Source organism: Rhineura floridana, chromosome 1 (assembly GCF_030035675.1).
Source record: "Rhineura floridana isolate rRhiFlo1 chromosome 1, rRhiFlo1.hap2, whole genome shotgun sequence".
In the NCBI taxonomy this organism is placed as follows: Eukaryota; Metazoa; Chordata; class Lepidosauria; order Squamata; family Rhineuridae; genus Rhineura; species Rhineura floridana.
Window position 1 is genome coordinate 1,277,847 of NC_084480.1, and position 19,308 is coordinate 1,297,154.

The following is a 19,308-nucleotide window of genomic DNA, read 5'->3' on the forward strand; positions in this document are numbered from 1 at the left end:
AGGCTGAGCTGGCTTCTGCCGGGAGCTGTTCTTCCGGCTTGGAGGTATTGGCCACTTTCCATCTGATGCAATGTTAGGGTTCCATCTCCTGATGGGATTAAGAATGGCTGCTTCTATTCCAAGAAGATGGAATATGGAGATGCTGAGGGGCTGGTGGGGCGCAGTGTTGGCACAGCTTCCGAGGGATGGCCTGAGAAACCCCCCCCCCGAAGCTTTTGGTGGCTCCTCACAGAGCATGTTATAGAGCCAGGGATTATGTGCAAGTGCTTTCGTGGCAGGAAGGGCCAGCCTTTCCAGCAGGTGTGGGGCCACGAGCACTCCAGATGGCCGTGCTTCCAGGGGCTGATGGGAGTTGTAGGTCCACAGCATTGTATTTATTTATTTTACATTTATATTTTGGAGGGCCAAAGGCTCCCCACACTGGCTTTACAAGTTTCAGTCCGAGCCAGACATGCCTAGCCAGTTAGAACACAACAGCTGGAAGACAGCCCACAAGTGCAGTGGATGCGGCTGGATTTTGGGGTGCCCCCTGCCAGCTTCCTGGTTGCTAGGGAGCTTTAACAGAAGCTTCCTGAAAATTATAATGCATTAAAAGCAGCCACTCAACCCCATTCCAAGCCAGAGGCAAATGTGCTTATCAAGAGGTACTTTAGGTCAAGGACCTTCTGCAAAACTATTCATAGAATCATAGAATAGTAGAGTTGGAAGGGGCCTGTAAGGCCATCAAGTCCAACCCCCTGTGCAATGCAAGAATCCAGCTTATAGCATTCCCAACAGATGGCTGTCCAGCTGCCTCTTGAATGCCTCCAGTGTCGGAGAGCCCACCACCTCTCTAGGTAATTCCTCTCACTAAAACATTTATCTGTGCAAAATGCCAGAAACAGCCTTTTTCAAAAAAAAAAAATCCCTGGAGTGGGAAGAAATTCCAAGGACAGTCGCTTACCTTCCATGGCGTATTTCATATCCTGAGCAAAGAGATTCCACATAACTTCAGCACTGATCTTCCCAACGGTGAGCTCCTGAGGAAACCTAAGCGCAAGGAGTGGTCACAGTGTCAGCCCCTGGGGGTGGGATTTCCATTCTTCTCAGGGGTCAGCAGGTGCACTTGGAGAGAGATCCCCTTTCTGGGGAAGGGACGAATAGGAAGCACTACTTATAGCCTTTCTGACCCAGAGCCTGTCTCTTCCACCCAAGAACTTCTCCTCTTATCTGGCTGGGTTCCGACTAGCCAGACCAGGATCTTGGCAGCATTCCAAGCAAGTGCAACAGCTGTACTGCAGAGATCTCCAAGCAGCCAAGATGGCGGAGGTGCTCAGAGGACTCCTGGACTCAGCCTGAAGGCCCACCCGGTTTCTCCCATGAACGACACCTGCCTGGTCGAGTTTTGACCTGCCTCTGCCCTACACTGCTTACTTTCTGATGGACTGAAAGAATCTCACTGAAGTGGGTATGCATTTAGCACAAAAAGAAAGCTCTCGTGGCTCCGTCTCAGAAAGTGCTGCCAGAGAAATTCTGCAGTATTCCACAACCTTTGGCCTCTTATGCATCTTTCCCAATTTACTACTGTGTAACACAAATTCCTCGGGTGACTGAGCGACCACTAGCTAAATCCGTACCTTTTGGATTCCCTTCCTTTCTGGACCCTCTCAGCAACCTTACTTTGTTTTTCTCTTGCCATCTAGCTTCCACATGCAAAACAGATACATGCAGCCATCCTTAGACTTAACATGCACAGAGGGCTCTTGCGCATGCGCATGCCTGCAGGGGGGGACGGGGGAGGGAAGGGCACCCCAGAAGGCGAGCAAGAAGAGGAACTGCTCTCACCCCACTTGTCAGCTGCGTATCTGACCTCAGGGCTCTAATGACCAAGGTGTATGAGTGTGAACGTCATCGAAACGCCGTCATCCCAATTACAAAGTTAGTTTTTTTAAAGAGACAGACAAGACAGAAAGACAATATAAATGTCCTGCCAACGGACACAATGAAAGGAAGACAGACAGAGCGAGCAAACAGAGGAGGCTCACACAGTCTACTTCTAGAAGCCGGGATAGGGAGCCCAGAGAGTCTCTTACTGGTTCAGGACGGGGGCATAGGAGTTCTTATCCTCTTCGATGATGGAGACAATCAGGGTGATGAGCTTGGGCCAGAAGTCCAGGTTCTTGATGCTGGGGCCTTGCTCCTCAGGAGGGACGTCCTGAGCTTTGTTCTAAAGGGCAGAAAGCATTCAACAGACACGTCCATTGCTCTTCTACTGCCCCTCGCCACCTCTGCCAAGCACCTTGACCTAGTGCCAACAGTGTGCCAGGCATGTACAGAAGTGGGGCGGTGGGAGAAGAGGGAAGGAGAGGCTGTACAGGGCAGGAAAGGATTAGCTGAAGGAGGGAGTCTTGAAGAGGGACCAGGAGGTTCTTAAACGCAGAGGGGAACAGCATGGCAGGACACACAAGCTCCTGCCAAGGGTGCCCGCTCCGTGGAGGTGCCATGTGCTAATTCATCAGACAGCTTGTTCCAGGACTATCAGTGCAGAGGTTCCACCAAGCACTTCACCTGCACAGTCTCTACTCACTGCAGTGGAGCAATGCTTGGAGGACAAAAAGCTGCAAGACTTTCCTTGAATCTCCAGCATAGCTGCAGAATGCTGGCTGCATAGCTAAATACGCACGACACTCTGAGGTTTGGGGTGGGAGGATGCATCTTGTTTCCTGTTCATCCATCTACGGGCCCTAGGCACAGACACCACACGGCAGCCTGGCTCTGGGAGGCTTTGTGACGCCATGCCCCTGTAACACAGGTCAGGATGCCTAAACAAACAGGCGACCCATAAAAAAAGATCAAAACCTGAGCTTGTAATTTAAGCCGAGTGTCTTCATTTGACTGGAAAAATTAGTAGAGGCTGCTACTCCATGAGCATCATATCTCACAGGTTTCAAAAGGTCTTCCCCACCCGCTCACGGCAGGCCAAACAACAAGCTCCCATTTCTCCTCCTCCTCCTCCTCCTCCTCTGCCAAGGGTCTGCTCTGAATGCATGGGAGGCCACCACCTTGCAGAACCTCAGCTGGTCTGGGTCTGGTCAGTACCTCAAAGGGTGACTGTCTGGGACCCCCCCCACACCCCATGTACGCAGCCTTGGGTTCCCCGACATGCCAGAGAGGAAGTAAGTCAGGCTTTGCCCTTTGTTCCTGCCAGGCGTGCCAGCATGGCCATAAAGGACAAAATTCCGGCCACTGGTAGGGCACCCCAAAGATACCTCTATTATTTTCTGTCAAGATTTATATTCCAAATCAATCCACTGTGGCATATGTTCACCCCTTCTTCCATAACCCCTGTAAGCCTTCCAGAGAACTTTGGTTATAGAGCAGTTGCCTACAGATAGCATAAATAAAGTGACGTACCGATGCCCTCTCAGGAGCCATTCCATTGGGCCATGGGAGTGGGAAAGAAAAAGGGGAGAGGGCCCCACAGCCCCACCTATCGGCTCTGCAGGAAGAACAGCAACCTTTGGCTCCTCCACTCCAAATCTTTCCATTCTACTTGGCCACTGCAACTAAAACCTGAGCTTGCTTTTCTCATCATTCCTCCCAGTCTCTTTTCCTTTTGTGTTATGTTTCTTAGACTGTGAGCCTGAGCACAGGGACAATCTTATCACTGATCTTTCTAAGTCACTCCGGAAGACTTTTTCATTGAAAGGTGAGATAAAAATGCTTGTAATTTTATCCTTGTCCTCCTACACTCACAGGGTCCGCCTGGTACTCGCGGCTGTACAACTCCTGGCAATTGTTGAAGATGTATTCATAGGTTGAGTTTAGACAGGCTTTGACGCAATCCTTCACCACTTGACTGGCACGAGGAGGACTCTGCAGTTCCTGAACCTGGGAAGTAAGTAAGTAAGTAAGTTAGAACCAGCATGCAACACCTGCTGGACCTCTGAGACCGGCATTCAGATTTCCACCCAGCAGCTTTATGTGATGCTTTCCTTTTCACAGAGCAGAATCATTGCCCTGCTCCAGGGCACATACTCTGGATCCCTGCTGCCCTCCAGTGAAATTTAGAATTTGGGTTCTGACCCAGGCAGCCCAAAATGACTTAGGCCCAAACAGAAATCAGCACCTCCTTAAATTTCACAGATGGAGAGAGGCCACATGACAGCATCACTCGGGTGCTAAATCCAGACTGGAAGAGGGGAGTGGGAAGGCACACAGAGAGGGTTTCTCAGTAGCTGATCCATCCCTGCAGAATGCGCTGCCCTCCTCCAGCTCGTAGGAGGCTGAAACGTAACTCCAAGAGAGTCTGCCTAAGCAGTGGAGCAAGGAGCTCAGACAGCAGGGCTGGATGAGACCTCTGCCTCATATTTAGGAGAACCATTGCCAGCTGCAAGAAGATAATACTGGACGAGAGGGATTAATAGCCAGACACAGCACAATGCACCTTCGGAAGTTCTCAAGGATCAATCGTAATCTGTGCAATGACTGCAGCTACTTCAGCGCAAGGACATGCGATGCACCTTGTGCAGTCAGAGAATCTCTTGCAGCCCCAGATATACTTGCCACAAGCCCATTGTGAAGCAGCCATTGGGCACCATGACAGGCACCTTTCGCTCTTCACTAAGGAAGCCCTAATGCCGCCTCCTGCTCTGAACGGAGGTCTACAGCAGTGCCTACTGCTCCAGTTATCGCCATCACGCCTGGTTTCTCCTTCACTCTTTGTTTAGGGACATTCTCGGCCTGCTCGATCCAAATGGAGCGATTGCAGAAGACTCACAGTGGCATTTCCAAAAGACAACTTTCTATGTGATTAATTCCACACAGGAAGGTTTATTCCAGTACTTTAACTGGAATTTGGGGAAGGAGGAAAGCTTTGAGCAGAGACTCTCAAAGATTTGCAAACAGAGGGGAAAAATAGCATTACGGAAGATTTGCTTGGGGTTTTTACAGGAGATAAAATAAACTTGGATGTCTGGCCTAAAAAACAACTTGACAGCCTAGCTATTGATATTCTAGGAGCAGTATCAGCTTGCATGTTCAGATAAAATAAGCCTGTACAAATGCCACTTCCTGCATCAGCACACACAGCATAGCACTAATAGTTATTATGGATGTCAGAAATAATCACTTGGCTTCATCGTTAGCTGAAAACGCACAAAAGCAGATTTCATTATCAGTCAGCAGTCGCTGCTGTGAATAACGGGCTTCTTGTTCCTGTAAAATGAATTGTTTTGTTCCACTATTTAATTTTCTTTCTAGGGATATTTACAAATAAACAGCATTTAATTAATTGGCAACTGAATAAGGCTGTGAGCTGAACATACAGGGAAGTTCATAACCATGTAAGTGAACAAGATGCAACACCAGCTTGATAAGGACGTTTAGCAGAATTTCCATTTTCTGAAGGGATTTGCAGAGATCTGGGAGGCAAAGAGAGAGGAGGAGGAGGACTCTGCCAGAGGGCAAAAGGATTTGCCCAGGAACAGCAGCTGGGAGGCAGATCCCCACCTTCATTCTGAAAAAAGTGATGCTTGTCAGCAGGTCCACCGTGGATTTCAAGTCCTGCAAGCGGTCACGGCTGCTGGCTGGAAAGTTGTTCTGTTGGCAGAAAAACAAGTTCCCTTTTGAAAATGCAACTGCAAAGTGGTACACACAGATCTAACACCCAGGGCCAAATGGGAGGTGGGAAATCTGGAGGGGACCAGTAGCCCAAACAGGCAGCAGTTCATAAGAGTGGATGGGGCCGGAGTGGGGGGGGGGGCTCTTCTATTTAAATCCCCCCTAAGGCACCAACATACACAACCTGGACTGGCCTTGCAGCTTGGTCTTAGCATGCCAATCAAGGCAGGGGAAGGTATCACAGTTTTGTTTTGTATGAAAAGTACCTTTTGGCACAGCAAAGCTAGCCTTTTGTTTTGTAGAAGGGCATCCAAACGTCATACAACACTGTCCTCCCTCCCTCCCTCCCTCCTACCCCCCCAGCAGGTACTCTGACTTGCCCTCTAGTTATGCACCAACCCTCTTATAGGGTCATGAGGAGGGTGTCACTTTGCCTGGGGGGGTTATTATCCTTCTACAACACAAAAGGCTGTGTACCCAAGAGGGGGAGGGGGGCATGCTGGCTTTTGCAGCCCCTGGGAGGGCAAGCCCTGCCATGCCCCCCCGCCCCCCCATCCTGAGTGCATTCTCACAAGACAAAGCCAATATTTAGCCACATCCTGGAAAACAACAGAAACTAACAGCACTTTTCAGGTGATGGGAAGCACTTGTCATAGGGTGGGGAACCTGTGGGGTCTCTCCAGATATTGTTGGACTATGACTCCCATAATCCCTGACCATTGGTCGTCATGGCTGGGGCTGATGGGAGCTGGGGTCCATCAGCATCTGGAGGGCCGCATCCCTACATCAGTCTAACCCTCTGGGAAATGCTCATTTGTGTTTGTGGCATTGGGGAGCAGAGGAGGGGGACAGGGAAGAAAGATTTCCCCATAAGGTGATGTCTCTTGGATCACAACCATGATACAAATTCATCTAGAGGCAATACACTTGGTTTACTCTGTAATAATACCATGCAGTTACCATGGATCGCGACAAGGACAAATAATTGGGTGTTAGAACAAATTAAACCAGAACTATCACTAGAAGCTAAAATGAGGAAACTGAGGTTATCATACTTTGGACACATCATGAGAAGACCTGATTCACTAGAAAAGACAATAATTATGCTGGGAAAAACAGAAGGGAGTAGAAAAAGAGGAAGGCCAAACAAGAGATGGATTGATTCCACAAAGGAAGCCACAGACCTGAACTTACAAGATCTGAACAGGGTGGTTTATAATAGATGCTATTGGAGGTCGCTGATTCACGGGGTCGCCATAAGTCGAAATCGACTTGGAGGCACATCACAACAACAACAACAACACACCCTCAAAACCAAAACCTCCAGAAAGTAGATCAGGCCCTTTATTTTAAGAGTTGGCCATGAGGAAGGGAGAAGACCAAACCCCCCAACAACACCCCCCCCCGATGCTTCTGAGCTGGAGCAAACCTCCCTTCCTTTTGACGTTTCCAGGACAGAAGACACCTTCAATTAGTGGAGAAAGGCTTCACTACCCGAGACAGAACATCAGCTTCACTTTGGGGACAATCAATTAGGAGCCCATTTACGCAACAGAATCTTATCATTATAAATTAGATCTAATTACATTTCACCGCAGCTCGCACTAGGCTACTATTTTTGGCAAGCAGAATGAAGTAGCATCTCATCCAAGGATTAACTATTTCCCCCCAATAATGCACAGTGTTATTCTACAGTGTATAATTACTCAGTTCCCAGAGGGCATTTCCTTCTACTCTTTCTAGTCAATAAGACGTGTATTTTATATTATTGCTACACAGAACCCGTAACTGCAAAATGAAACCAAAATTGCCAAAGGATCGCCAGGTGCCAAACTGTTGTGGTCCATTTTTAAATTTCAACCTGTCCTCCACCCACTCTGCTCCCACAGGAAACCTCTCCCCACCCAGCCTTTGTCTGCACAGGCATATTGTACCCTAGATTAACACACAGAGAGAGAGAGAGAGAGAGAGAGAGAGAATCCACGGAATGTGCCATTTGAGCCTCAGAGCGACTTGCATAACATATTTTGTTTTCCAGAACAGAAATATACAATACTGCAATAATTCCAGAGGAACAATGAGCAGATTCAGGGTAGTCCCCCAGCGTCTCTCACTCTGGATGGTCAACACAGGCATAATCAGGCTGGCCTACTTTACAGCACAGCTGTAAGGATTACTGAGATAGTGTACCTGAAACATTTGGAAGGCTCAGAAGGGTTTCATAAATGCTGGTAACGATTCATACTTCCTGTGTTTGGCACTTACTTACCCTGTACATGGACAGGTCAATTCGAAGGGAATTGTGCAATTGGTCCAGAAGTTTAACAAATCTTTCTTTCTGTTTGGAGAAGAGAAGAGGACACATCACAGGTGTGCTTAACAAACACTTTATGCTTATTTCCAGGCTAAGCTGAAACTGGCGCTCTCCTGAGAGCAACTGTCTGTCCCCAAAAGGGGCCACTCATTTCTGCTGTCTTCTGGGACATATAAACGGGGTGAAAATGTTTGCATCCTTCAAAGTAGGGGTGGGGAATCAATCCCAGGAGGGAGGGCTGCCTTCCCTTGTGAGCACCTTTCAGGGGACATGCCAGGGCTGGGCGGGGCCAGAGGCGCAGTGGGCACACAATGGGTGTGAGTCTCACCTTAGTGCAGGAGGAGGCTATGTCCTCGCCTACAAAAGGCTAGAATGCTTTTTACACACACACACCCCTTCCATCTAGGCAAGCAAGAGGCATTATCACATCTCAAGGACAGATTCCAGCCAGGCAAAGGCACCCGAAAGGGGCACAGGGCTGGAATGGTAAGGGGGTGTGGCCTGTGCAGAGTTCAGAGGGCCAAACAGAAAGGCTTGGGGGCCACATCTGGCCCCCAGGCTTGAGGCTCCTCACCCGTGTTTTAAAGTGGCAGTGTGGAAGCTGCTCTGATCACTAAGTGCAGTTTGATCCTCCCCTGAGAGCACTTTTCACAATTTTGCTGCAAAAGGCCACTTTCCCCCCAAAGGAATGCTGCTTTGTCAGGAAAAAAAAGTACCCCCTAAATGTTACCTCTCTCTAAGAAAAAAGCAAGCCCCGCCAAGATTTAGTGCAGCCCTCTGTGTTGCTGCAGTGAAAGAAAGGAAGTCCAATTAGCATCATTTTGGAACGCTGAGTCCTTGGAAATTTGGAAGGGGTAAAAGGCATTTCCCCAGCGCACCTTAAAGGATGGGGAATTTGGTTTTATGCTGAGAGCAGCAACCGGAGAGCATCAGCACAAGCAATTCTGAGATTGTTATATTACGGGGGGGGGGGATGCATCATCAAGATCCACTTTACCGAAGCACTGCGTGCACACAGCAATTTACTCATTCCACGCATAGTAGGCCCCTGGCATCACCAGAGCAAACGTCCTTGTTCCCACCAAGTAACTTGCAGTGACAGGAATAAGCCATGACATTCCTTTCAACCCCGGAGCCGCAAAACAGGACGATGCTCCTTGGTCACAGCCTAACTGGGTTCCACGAGGAAGCAGGGAGGCCAGCAGCAGGGGAACTTACCCCAAAGTTTGAAGCAGAGAAGCGATCCGAGGCAGAGACGTTGGTGGAGGCTGTGGTGTGGGCATAGTAAGCATTGATGTTTGCCAGCAAGGTGCTCATCACGGCTGGCACACCAGGACACATGTACTTGGAGGAGAGACATGCAAAATGCCTGGGGGAGCAGAAGCCATCAGCCATCAGGCAGAAGCTACAGGGATACTCTGAGCCATCTCAAGAAAGGGCAGGCATAAGATGGCTTGTTTCTTCAACAAATCCCCCCCCAACCCCCCCAGCTCTCTGTGCAGAATTCGCAGAATCACCGAGGTGGGTGTGGGGAACCAGAAGCCCATCTACTCCCAACATCTCCCACCCCACTTGCCAACCCCTTGTGGAGCAATCGGCAAAAAACAGGCCATAGTGTGCATGCTGCCAGTGGAGAGCAGGGGCTCTCCTCCTCCTCCTCCTCCTCCACCACTGGTACCTCCAGAGCAAACAGCTCCAAGTGACTCAAGCAAGTGGATCAGGCCACATGCTGCATGGGGAGATGGGAAGCCCAGAATCCAACAGCCAGACACGCTTGGAAAGGATCCCCCTGCTAACCCATAATATGGCAATGTGCCAGACCTTGAACACGTCGTGCAAGGCCCAGCCAGTGGAGCCATCCCAAAACAGAATGACCCTGGGAATGACACACCACACCACACCCTGTCTGCAACTGGGGCAGCCCCACATGGACCAAACGCAGGGGAGAAAGGTTCCAAGTCAGAGGGAGAAGGGAGGGTTCCCTAACCGCCACCATCAAATAGGCCACAACTTGACGTGTTGCTAGCCAACCTATGGCTTTTATTGTCCCCCTTCAAAATGTGCAAGAGCAACCTCTGAAGATCCCCCCCCCAGCTGAAGGCTTCCACCACTTTGCCCAGCTTTGAGCAAAGTCGGTCCCAAGGGCAAGAGGCCTTTCCCAAGGAAATGGCTCCCGTGGTGGCACGCATAAGGACATCAGAGTAGCATCAGGCCAAAGGCCCACCCAGCATCTTGTTTCCCACCAGAAGCCTCTGGGAAGCTCACGAGCAGGACCCAACAAAGCAGAGCGCTCCCTGCTTGAGAGTCCCAGCCACTGATACGCAGAAAATGCCCCCTGTTGCTTCAGCTCCCAAAGTGCCCGTTGGGACTCCTGTTTCTGTCTAGAAATCTGGAGCAGGAGCCTCTCAGCTTTCCTCTTCCCCTCCAGCAAGGTTCCCACAGGAGTGTCGGCAAGCTTCAGACTTGCTCAGCCTCTCTCTTTGTTGCCAACTCTATTAATCAGAGAGCGCTTCTCTCCTGTCATGTAACATAGTCCCCTTTCAAGCACTGCTTTTCCTTATTTAGAGCAGTTTTTCTTTGATTGTTTACTTTAATCATCCCACAAACCCAAGTGCTGCTGGAATAATTTTTAAGATTTCTTGCAGGAGGGTTTCTTTTTGCACTTTAATGAGAGGAATTAAATGAGAAAATGCAGATGAGACAACTTCCTTCCTGAGGATGGCAGGATCAGCCCAAAGGGCCATACAAGTCCTCTGGGCCTTGTCAGCCACACCAGGACTTGGATCCTGCTGCACCCACAGGAGGGGAGCCCGAGACGCAGCCTGGTGGCACCCCAGCCCCCCTCCAGAAGCACTCCCCTCCTCTCCAGCGAGAGTCGCCATGAGGAATGTGATGCCTGACAATGATCAGGCTCATAACGGACAGCAAGCGACAGAGTATGAGGAAGGCAGGTTTTAACAGGACAAGGGTTCTAAGTCTCCAGAAGTCTCACCATCACAGCTTCCCTAGCTGCTGCCAGGCGGACTTTACTGCTTCAACCATCCAGCACACTCCATTCTAACTGGGAAACCTTTCCACGGTGACCTTTCAGTGGTGGCACCCAGGGCTAAGAGAGGGCTTAGAGCCAGTTAGGAACTCACGTCATGGCCTGGTAGATGGATTCAATTCCGTAACGCATGGCAAACTCATCCACTATCTCCTGGCCTGTCTCATCGAAGTATACCTTCCATGCATCATCTCCTTTGGCATCGGGAATCTTCACCACCCCATTTCCTTGGACATCTGTCAGATGGTGGAAGAGGTTCTGGAACAGAAAGTTACAGCCAACCCTGAGGCCTGAGCACAACATGTGGACCGCTGCTTACCACTCTGGACACAGCAGCGCTTCTTAATTTGGGAATCCAATAGAATGTGTGTGCAGGAGGGGGCATGCAGGGAGAGCTTATAATTCAGCTTTTCATCTGTTGCGACTTAGGTGTGGTACACACAGAAAAATCAAAAAGAGGGAGAAAAGCTGCCCATTGGCCAACAGCCGCCTCCTGCGTTTGTTCTTTGGGGTTGTCGTTCAGTAGTTGGGGGAAGCTTGCAATGCCTTTCCCCGTTCGCTGTCCCTCGCTCATCTTCCCTCTGGGCCATTTCCTCCAGTGTCGCACTGTGACTGCCTTTGCTGATTCCTCAGAAAGTGCCGGTTCAGAACTAGGGCCTACCAACTGCCAAGAACTTGCTTGGAGACCTAGGTTCAAATCCCCACTCTGCCATGAAGGTCACTGGGTGACCCTGGGACACTCACTACCTCACAGGGGTGTTGTAAAAATAAAATGGGAGGGACGGGGGGAAGAAGGGCAGAACCACATATGCCACCCTCCAGCTCTTTGGAAAAAAAAGTGGGTTATCAATAAACATACAGAGGCTGCCATTTATGTCCGAGACCACAAGTGGTCCCCAAAATACTGGACCGTCTTCACTTCTGTATTTGAGCCACCAGTACAGGTGCACGGTGAGTCCTCCCAAATTACCATGGTATTCTGAGCTTCCATTTTCCATCTCCAGCTCTGCTGACCTGCCCCAGCAAGCTCTTGTTTTGGTGCTCCACAAGCAGTTCAGAATCCATGACTGGAAGAGAGCCGTGTCCCAGACTGCGCAGCTCCGCTAGTCTGACACGGCCAGAGAAAGTCACAACACATGCATCAAAGTACTGAGTGTTCGCTTAAACAGGCCAAAGAGGGTCCTCTGGTGGAGCTGGATTGCTATCATGGTCCTGGTTGTGAAAGAGGTTGCCTGCTTAAGCACATCTCCAAAGTGATGCTGGCTACCATTTTCCTACCCCAATTAAACCACCTTTTGGATGGGCTATGAAAAACTCAGATGACAGGGCACAGAGAGGTGGCTACAAAATAGTTTATGCAGTGCAGATAATGGTGTCCTGCTAGACATTCATTACTTGCCAGCTTTCTGTTCGTCACTGTTGTTAGGCAAAGGAGTTTCCTAATGACATCCCCGCTGGCTCAGTTTCAGACACAAATCATCTCTGAACTCCCAGCCTTGTCAGGGACAGCTTTAATCTGCTCTTGAGCTGCGGTAATGAACAGATGCAAAAAAACCTTCAGCCAACCCATTTGTAAAATTACATTGTTGGGAAGACACAGTGGACTCAAACTTCCTTTTCATTTGGCTCTTTGTTTGAGCTTTAAGACCACGGCTTTCTATCATACCACAATCGTAATGACTAGAAGCTTACTTATTTTAAAGCAAGAAAGCTGAGCCTTCTAGGACTTTACTCAGAGCCCGCATGCTGCACTGCAGTACAAGGCGCTTGAGAGGCCAGCGTGCCATGACCTTTATGCTGCCCATTCCCAGAGCAGCAGCCAGAAGTTGGCACAATGTTCTTTAAACTAACAAATCAACAAACTGAGATGTCTGTCCTTCCTTCGATTAATGGCCACCATGCACAATTCCATGTAGGCTGTGTCCACAAAAGCAGCCTGTTTTGTGTCCACAAAAGCAGTATGTTTCCGAGCTCGATTCAAGGTGCTGGTTTTAACCTATAAAACCTTACACAGCTTGGGACCACAATATCTGATGGGACGCCTCTCCCAATACGAACCCACCCGTACACTACACTCAACATCCAAGGCCCTCCTCCGGGTGCCTACTCCGAGGGAAGCTCGGAGGATGGCAACAAGGGAGAGGGCCTTCTCAGTGGTGGCCCCCAAATTATGGAATGAATTTTCTGACAAGGTGCGCCTGGCGCCAACACTGTTATCTTTTCGGCGCCAGGTCAAGACTTTCCTCTTCTCCCAGGCTTTATTTGTTTTTAATGTTTTTAGTTACTGTAAACCGCCCAGAGAGCTTCGGCTATGGGGCGGTATATAAATACAATAAATACATAAATAAATAAACTCTTCTACAGGGGCTGACAAGGACATTCATTCAACAACCTCTGAAGCTGGATCAGGCCAAAGGGGGGCCGTTTAGTCCGGCCTCCTCTCCTCACAGTGGCCAACCAGGTGCCCCAACGGGACACCCACAGATGGGGCCCAGGCACAATAGCAACTCTCCTCGCTTGCGATTCCCATCAGTTGGGTATACAGGGCACAGGCACAGAGGCAGATGCCTGATACTGGGTCAGGCTAGCTCAGTATTGTCTGCACTGCCTGGCAGTGGCTCTCCATGGTTCCAGGCAGGGACATTTATTTATTTATTTAAAAAATTTCTATCCCGCTCTCTCTCCAAAGATTCAGAGCGGCATTTACAAAACAGTCATAAAACAATTAATATTAAACAACAAAATAAAACAGTATCTCACAATTTAAATAAATAAAATAAAATAAATAAAATAAATAAAAGCAGAACAAAACAAAAAGGTTTTCAGCTGCCGACGAAAAATTAAAAGGGAAGGAGAAAGGCGTATTTCTTGAGGTAAATTATTCCATAAAGTAGGGGCAATCACAGAAAACGTCTTATTTCTAACGCTGGACAGATGAATTCGGGAAAAAGGAGGAATGGTGAGGGTCGAGTCTAGGGCCGATCTCAAGAGCCGAGGGGGTTCATAAGAAGAGATCCGGTTAGCTAAATAAGAGGGGCCCAAACCATGTAGCGCTTTAAAAGTTAAAGTTAATATTTTAAATTGTATCCGGTAAGAAACAGGCAGCCAATGAAGTTGCTGAAGGAGCGGTGTAGTGTGGGCTTGCCAGTTAGCTCCTGTTATCATTAAAACTGATGCTCTTTGCACCATTCTAAGTTGTTGCAGTATTCTTTGGGGGAGCCCAATATAAAGAGAATTGCAATAATCTAGACGAGAAGTGATCAACGCATGGGTCACTTTAGCTAGATCAGCAGTCTCCAGAAATGGGCGAAGTTGACGAACTAATTTTAATTGGATAAAGGCACTTCTAGAGACTGCCGAGACCTGTGCCTCCAAAGTCAAGGCTGAGTCCAGGAGGACGCCCAAGCTCCGGACTTGTGACTTTAGTGGCAAAGTAATTCCATCCAGTATTGGGTGATTTTCAATTGCTAAATCCAGACTATGACTGACCAAAAGTACTTCAGTTTTAGTTGGATTTAATTTCAATTTATTAAGACACATCCAAGACATCACTGCAGACAAACATAGATTTAAAGGTTGGATAGCCTCTTTGGCATTGGGGGAAAAGAAAAATAAAGTTGGGTATCGTCCGCATATTGATGAAAGCGAACTCCAAATTTACGTATAATCTCTCCGAGCGGTTTCATGTATATATTGAATAAAAGAGGTGATAGTACTGAACCCTGAGGGACTCCATATTGCAAAGGCAAGGGGTCGGGATAAAAGTTTCCGAGGCGAACTCTCTGAGATCTGCCTTCCAGGAAGGAGCGCAGCCATTGCAACGCAGTGCCTCGTATTCCCATCCCTGAGAGGCGGTCAAGGAGAATAGTATGGTCAATAGTGTCAAAGGCCGCCGATAAATCGAGAAGAATCAGTAGAGAAACATTCCCTTTATCTAATTCTATTCTGAGGTCATCGACTAATGCAACTAGGGCCGTTTCAGTCCCATATCCCGGTCTAAAACCGGATTGTAGAGGGTCAAAAAGGTTGTTATCATTTACGAAACATTGAAGTAGATTAAAAATAGCTCGTTCAATGATTTTGCTTAAGAACATCCCCAGCCTTACCCAGAGATGCCACCGGGACTGAACGTGGGTCTTCTGGATGCAAAGCAGATGCTCTGCCACTGAGCTATGATGTAAGCAGAGCATAGCCATCACGGCTAGTAGCCCCTGATAGCCCTGTCCTCCATGGATTTGTCTAATCCTCTTTTGAAGCCATCCAAGCTGGTGGGAGTGAATTGCATAATTTAACTGTGTGTGAAGAAGTACTTCCTTTAGTCTGTCCTGACCCTTCCAACATTCATCTTCACTGGATGCCTCAGGTGAAATATGGCATCGTTAACCTGCCTGTTTCCCCGCAAGTCCCAGAGCGAGGCCAGAGTCAATGGGGAAGAATGGGATCACCTGAGGAATCTGAATGTGCAACACGGCAACTCTTTTCGTAGAGGGAGAACAGGTAACATTCCCCAGCACAAGTCATCCTGCTGCAGAGCTCACCTCGTGAAGGCAAGTGTATTGGATGTGGTAGGGAGCCACTTTCTCTTCACCTTTTATCTCCACGTTGATCTGCAGGCGGATGGCACCTGACACAGCAGATTTGTCTGTTCTTTTCTCTGGAAGGAAAAATTAACACATTTTTAAGATGTGCATCCTTACCTCCCAAACAGTTTGGGTGGCAACAGAAGCCCAGCAAGATGGGATGGAGAAAGGTAGACAGAGTGGAAACGAAGAGAAGAGCAAGAGGTGTGGCCAGAGTTAACACTGTGCTCAGAGCCCAAATAACAGGACCTCACCCATTTCCCTGTTTGTGGGCAATGAGTGGGCTTCTTAAAAGGCCAGCCTGCTCTGCAGACAGGTGGAGAAGAGGAGACCAAGACAGGGTTCCCTGAAGGGACTGTAACTGGCCTGCTTCACAAAGGCAGGTTATTTCTGGGAAAGGGAGATAGCAGGAATCTGAACACCAATAAGCCATCCCCCCAAGGCCCACAAACAGTTCGATATCCCTGCTTAGGACAAGACAGCCCTGCTTATATTTATGGGACTCACAAGCAAACTCTGCAACACACTCTCCGCAACTAACTTCCTCCCCCCACCCTCAGTCATCGCCACCTTAGTGGCAGCATCTTGCCACAGGCTTATCAAAGTATGGAACTGGAGGACCCAGTTCAACCCACTGTGTCAGGCCAGTCATCCTGCCAGGCTTTTTCACTGCTTTGAGTTGGGAAGATTTTGTATTTTAGAGGCTCAGTTATTAAGTTATTAGCTAAATGGAGACCAAGTTCATTTCTCTCTCTCTCACTCCTTCCAATTTCCCTTTATTTTTAAAGATTCATAGAATAGTAGAGTTGGAAGGGGCCTACAAGGCCATCAAGTCCAACCCCCTGCTCAATGCAGGAATCCATATCAAAGCATTCCCAACAGATGGCTGTCCAGCTGCCCCTTGAATATAGAATCATAGATTGGTCATCCACAGGTCTCCAAAACTATATTTCTGTCTTTCTAGCTCGAGCAAAGAAGCATCAGCCTAAATGCCACCAAGCAAAAGTGTGTTATTGCAGATTTTCATATAACAGCACAACATGAAAATGAAAGGACAGTCTGAATACTGCCCTGCTCTGTTTTAGAAGTATAAAATGATATGAAATGATATGAACAAATTCTATCACCAGAAGCCTGTATTGTACTGAACTATCTATCAATAACTATCCCACTATCAATTCCTGACCTATATCCCCTACCCCCCCTGCAATGACGTGCATTTCAATTCATTAAGCTATATTAGAGGGAACCCTCCCCACAATGATTAATGACTTGGGTACATTATTTTCTTTCAGCAGAGATCATTACGATTTTAAAGGTTCCAGCTGGCAATGCAGTGGGTTGGTGGGGCCCATCCGTCTCCTGCCTGATTTACGTAAGTAATAAATCAATACCAAGAATCCATAAAGTCCTATTTTTTTATGACTCCTCTTGCCTGTCTCAGCTTAGAGGTTAGCTTTTCCATAAAAGCAACATACCAGACCTTTTGGCATCAGCAACAGAGCATGGCCCCCTTTAAGCGCTTCTAATGTTTTGCAATTGTGACTCTTGCTGCCATGAGCAGATGTACCACTAGCGCATTAGTAGTAGTAGTAGTAGTAGTAGATTTATATCCTGCCCTTCCTCCCAGCAGGAGCCCAGGGTGGCAAACAAAAGCACCAAAAACATTAAAACATCATAAAAACAAATTTTAATACACATTACAACAAATCATCTTCAAAAATGTTACTTTAAAAAAAAATTTTTTTTTTACATTTTATGTCCCTATTAGAGTCTATGAAAAGGTTTAGAATAGCCAGTTGTGGTGTTTGCTCAATGATTTGTTCAGTTATTTTTAATTTTTTTCCAAAAATTAAGTTCCAAAACGTTTACACTTTCTCACACATCCACCATGTATGATGAAACATGCCATTTGAATCACATTCTCTCCAGCATTTAGAAGAGAGGATGCGATTCATTTGTGAGAACCGCACTGGGGTGGCAAACCAGCAGCGGGCTATTTTCAGCATGGTTTCCCGAACTTGATGAGAGGAAGTGGTCACTAGTACGCATTCTGTAGTTGTTTCCAATCCCCCTCATCAAGCATGGCTGATCAGTCCCCTTCCATTGATGTTTGCCCCATTAAATGCTCTGCCCCTATATCTAAAAGCATAGTATACAGTCTCAAGGTGACCCCTCTTTCCCCATTGCAGGCTGTTATAATTCTTTTAAAAATTAGATAGAGTTCGAAACCGCTTGGGCTTTGATTTTTGGATGGGACAGGAAGTCATGTATCTGTCTCCAAAACAGCCATGAGAAGCCTGATTGACCTACCAGCTGACAAAAATGTCTTTCCAGTATCAAGGTTTTATTAGGATAGGAGTCACGTACATGGAAAAGTCCCTGTTCCCTCCGATGTTGCCAAGGTAAGTATCTGTTTCTGTTGTAAAAATCTTGATTGAAGCATAAGGGAATGAGAGACGAGAGCCATTGTGGCCACTGCCTCTAGCTTTTAAAAAGAGCAGCAGTGAATGAGTTCTTTTCAGCTTGTGACAGTATTTGCTTTGGTTTAGGCCTGAGGAGTCATGCTCCTAGTGGGATTCCTTGGATGTCTGTATTTTCCAACTGGAGCCATCTTTTTGAAATGCTATCTAGAGTGAGGTGAATCAGGTGAAATAACTAATTTGCCTCAAAATAAAATTTCCAATGTAGAATCCCCCACTCCCCTCCTTTAGATTGGCAGTATAATAATTTTTGTATCCTGGCTGATTTTTCCCTCAAATATGAATTGATTTAGTTCATTCTGCCATATCTTTAGTTGTTTTTCAGAAGTACATGGAAGAAAAAAGTGAGTTTTGGTAAAGTATTCTTTTTTACCACGGTGATGAGGGCGGATAAAAATAGTTTTAATTTAGTCCAGCGATAAATATCTGACCATATGGCATACCATAAAGGCCTGTAGTTATCAATAATTTACTTAGATTTTGTATATATCGTATGCTCTTAGATATCCCAGCTGCCCTGGGCATAGACAAACTCCCAAGGCAGACGAGTACTGCCTCTGTTTTGCAGGAGGAACATGGAAGCATAGTGCCTCTGATTTACCCAAGTTCACCTGCAGCCCAGAGACATTCCCAAAATTTTCCAACTCTTTTTTAATGTGACGTGCAGCTTCCAGTGGGTTCGTGATGAGCAGAGCTGAATCGTCTGCACGCATGCTCACTAAGTGAGTATCGTTTCCAAATTTAACTCCTTTTATGCTATTGTTCCTTCGTAGATGTTGCGCCAGCGGCTCCACTGTGAGAAGAAACAGAAGGGATGAAAGTGGACACCCTTGCTTGGTACCACAGCAAATATTAATTTGAGGCGAGTCCATCCCTTTAATTCTGATGGAAGCCGAGGCTCGGGAATATACTTTATTCAGAAGTTGTAAAAATACTAATAATTAAAATTCATTTTGCGTGTTATAGAGACGAAAAAGGGCCAATGCACACCATCAAGCCAACATTTCTTACCGAGGTTGTACCAGACGTCCATCTCCCCACTCAGCGTGCGCACCTCAATAATGGTCTGCCCCAGGAAGTCATCAGACTCGCGCTTTAGCCTCTGTTTGACCCGGGACTTGATGTCATCATCCTCATCCCAGACCCGCACTTTGATGCGATCGGAGGAATTATGGCACTCACTGAAAACAAGTGAAGGAGATAAGGTCATGCCAGCAGCCAGAGGACCCATAAGGCTGCTTGGGAGGGTTCTGAAAGCTGCACTCTTACTTCCTGGGCACTGAG

The 19,308-nt window shown here is 47.6% G+C and overlaps 1 protein-coding gene across 2 annotated transcripts in view; it reads right to left on the bottom strand.

Annotated features, from left to right (window-relative positions):
- UNC13B (unc-13 homolog B) overlaps nt 1-19,308 on the bottom strand; it is a 285,289-nt gene that overhangs the window by 44,666 nt on the left and 221,315 nt on the right. For both annotated transcript variants that reach the window (XM_061612817.1, XM_061612815.1), the window contains exons 17-25: nt 19,036-19,205; nt 15,500-15,615; nt 11,056-11,219; nt 9,134-9,284; nt 7,871-7,939; nt 5,491-5,580; nt 3,736-3,870; nt 2,073-2,206; nt 944-1,029 (exon numbers count right to left, since the gene is read on the bottom strand). In XM_061612817.1, the coding sequence (XP_061468801.1) occupies nt 944-1,029; nt 2,073-2,206; nt 3,736-3,870; nt 5,491-5,580; nt 7,871-7,939; nt 9,134-9,284; nt 11,056-11,219; nt 15,500-15,615; nt 19,036-19,205 (1,115 nt within the window). The remainder of the gene's footprint in view (nt 1-943; nt 1,030-2,072; nt 2,207-3,735; nt 3,871-5,490; nt 5,581-7,870; nt 7,940-9,133; nt 9,285-11,055; nt 11,220-15,499; nt 15,616-19,035; nt 19,206-19,308) is intronic.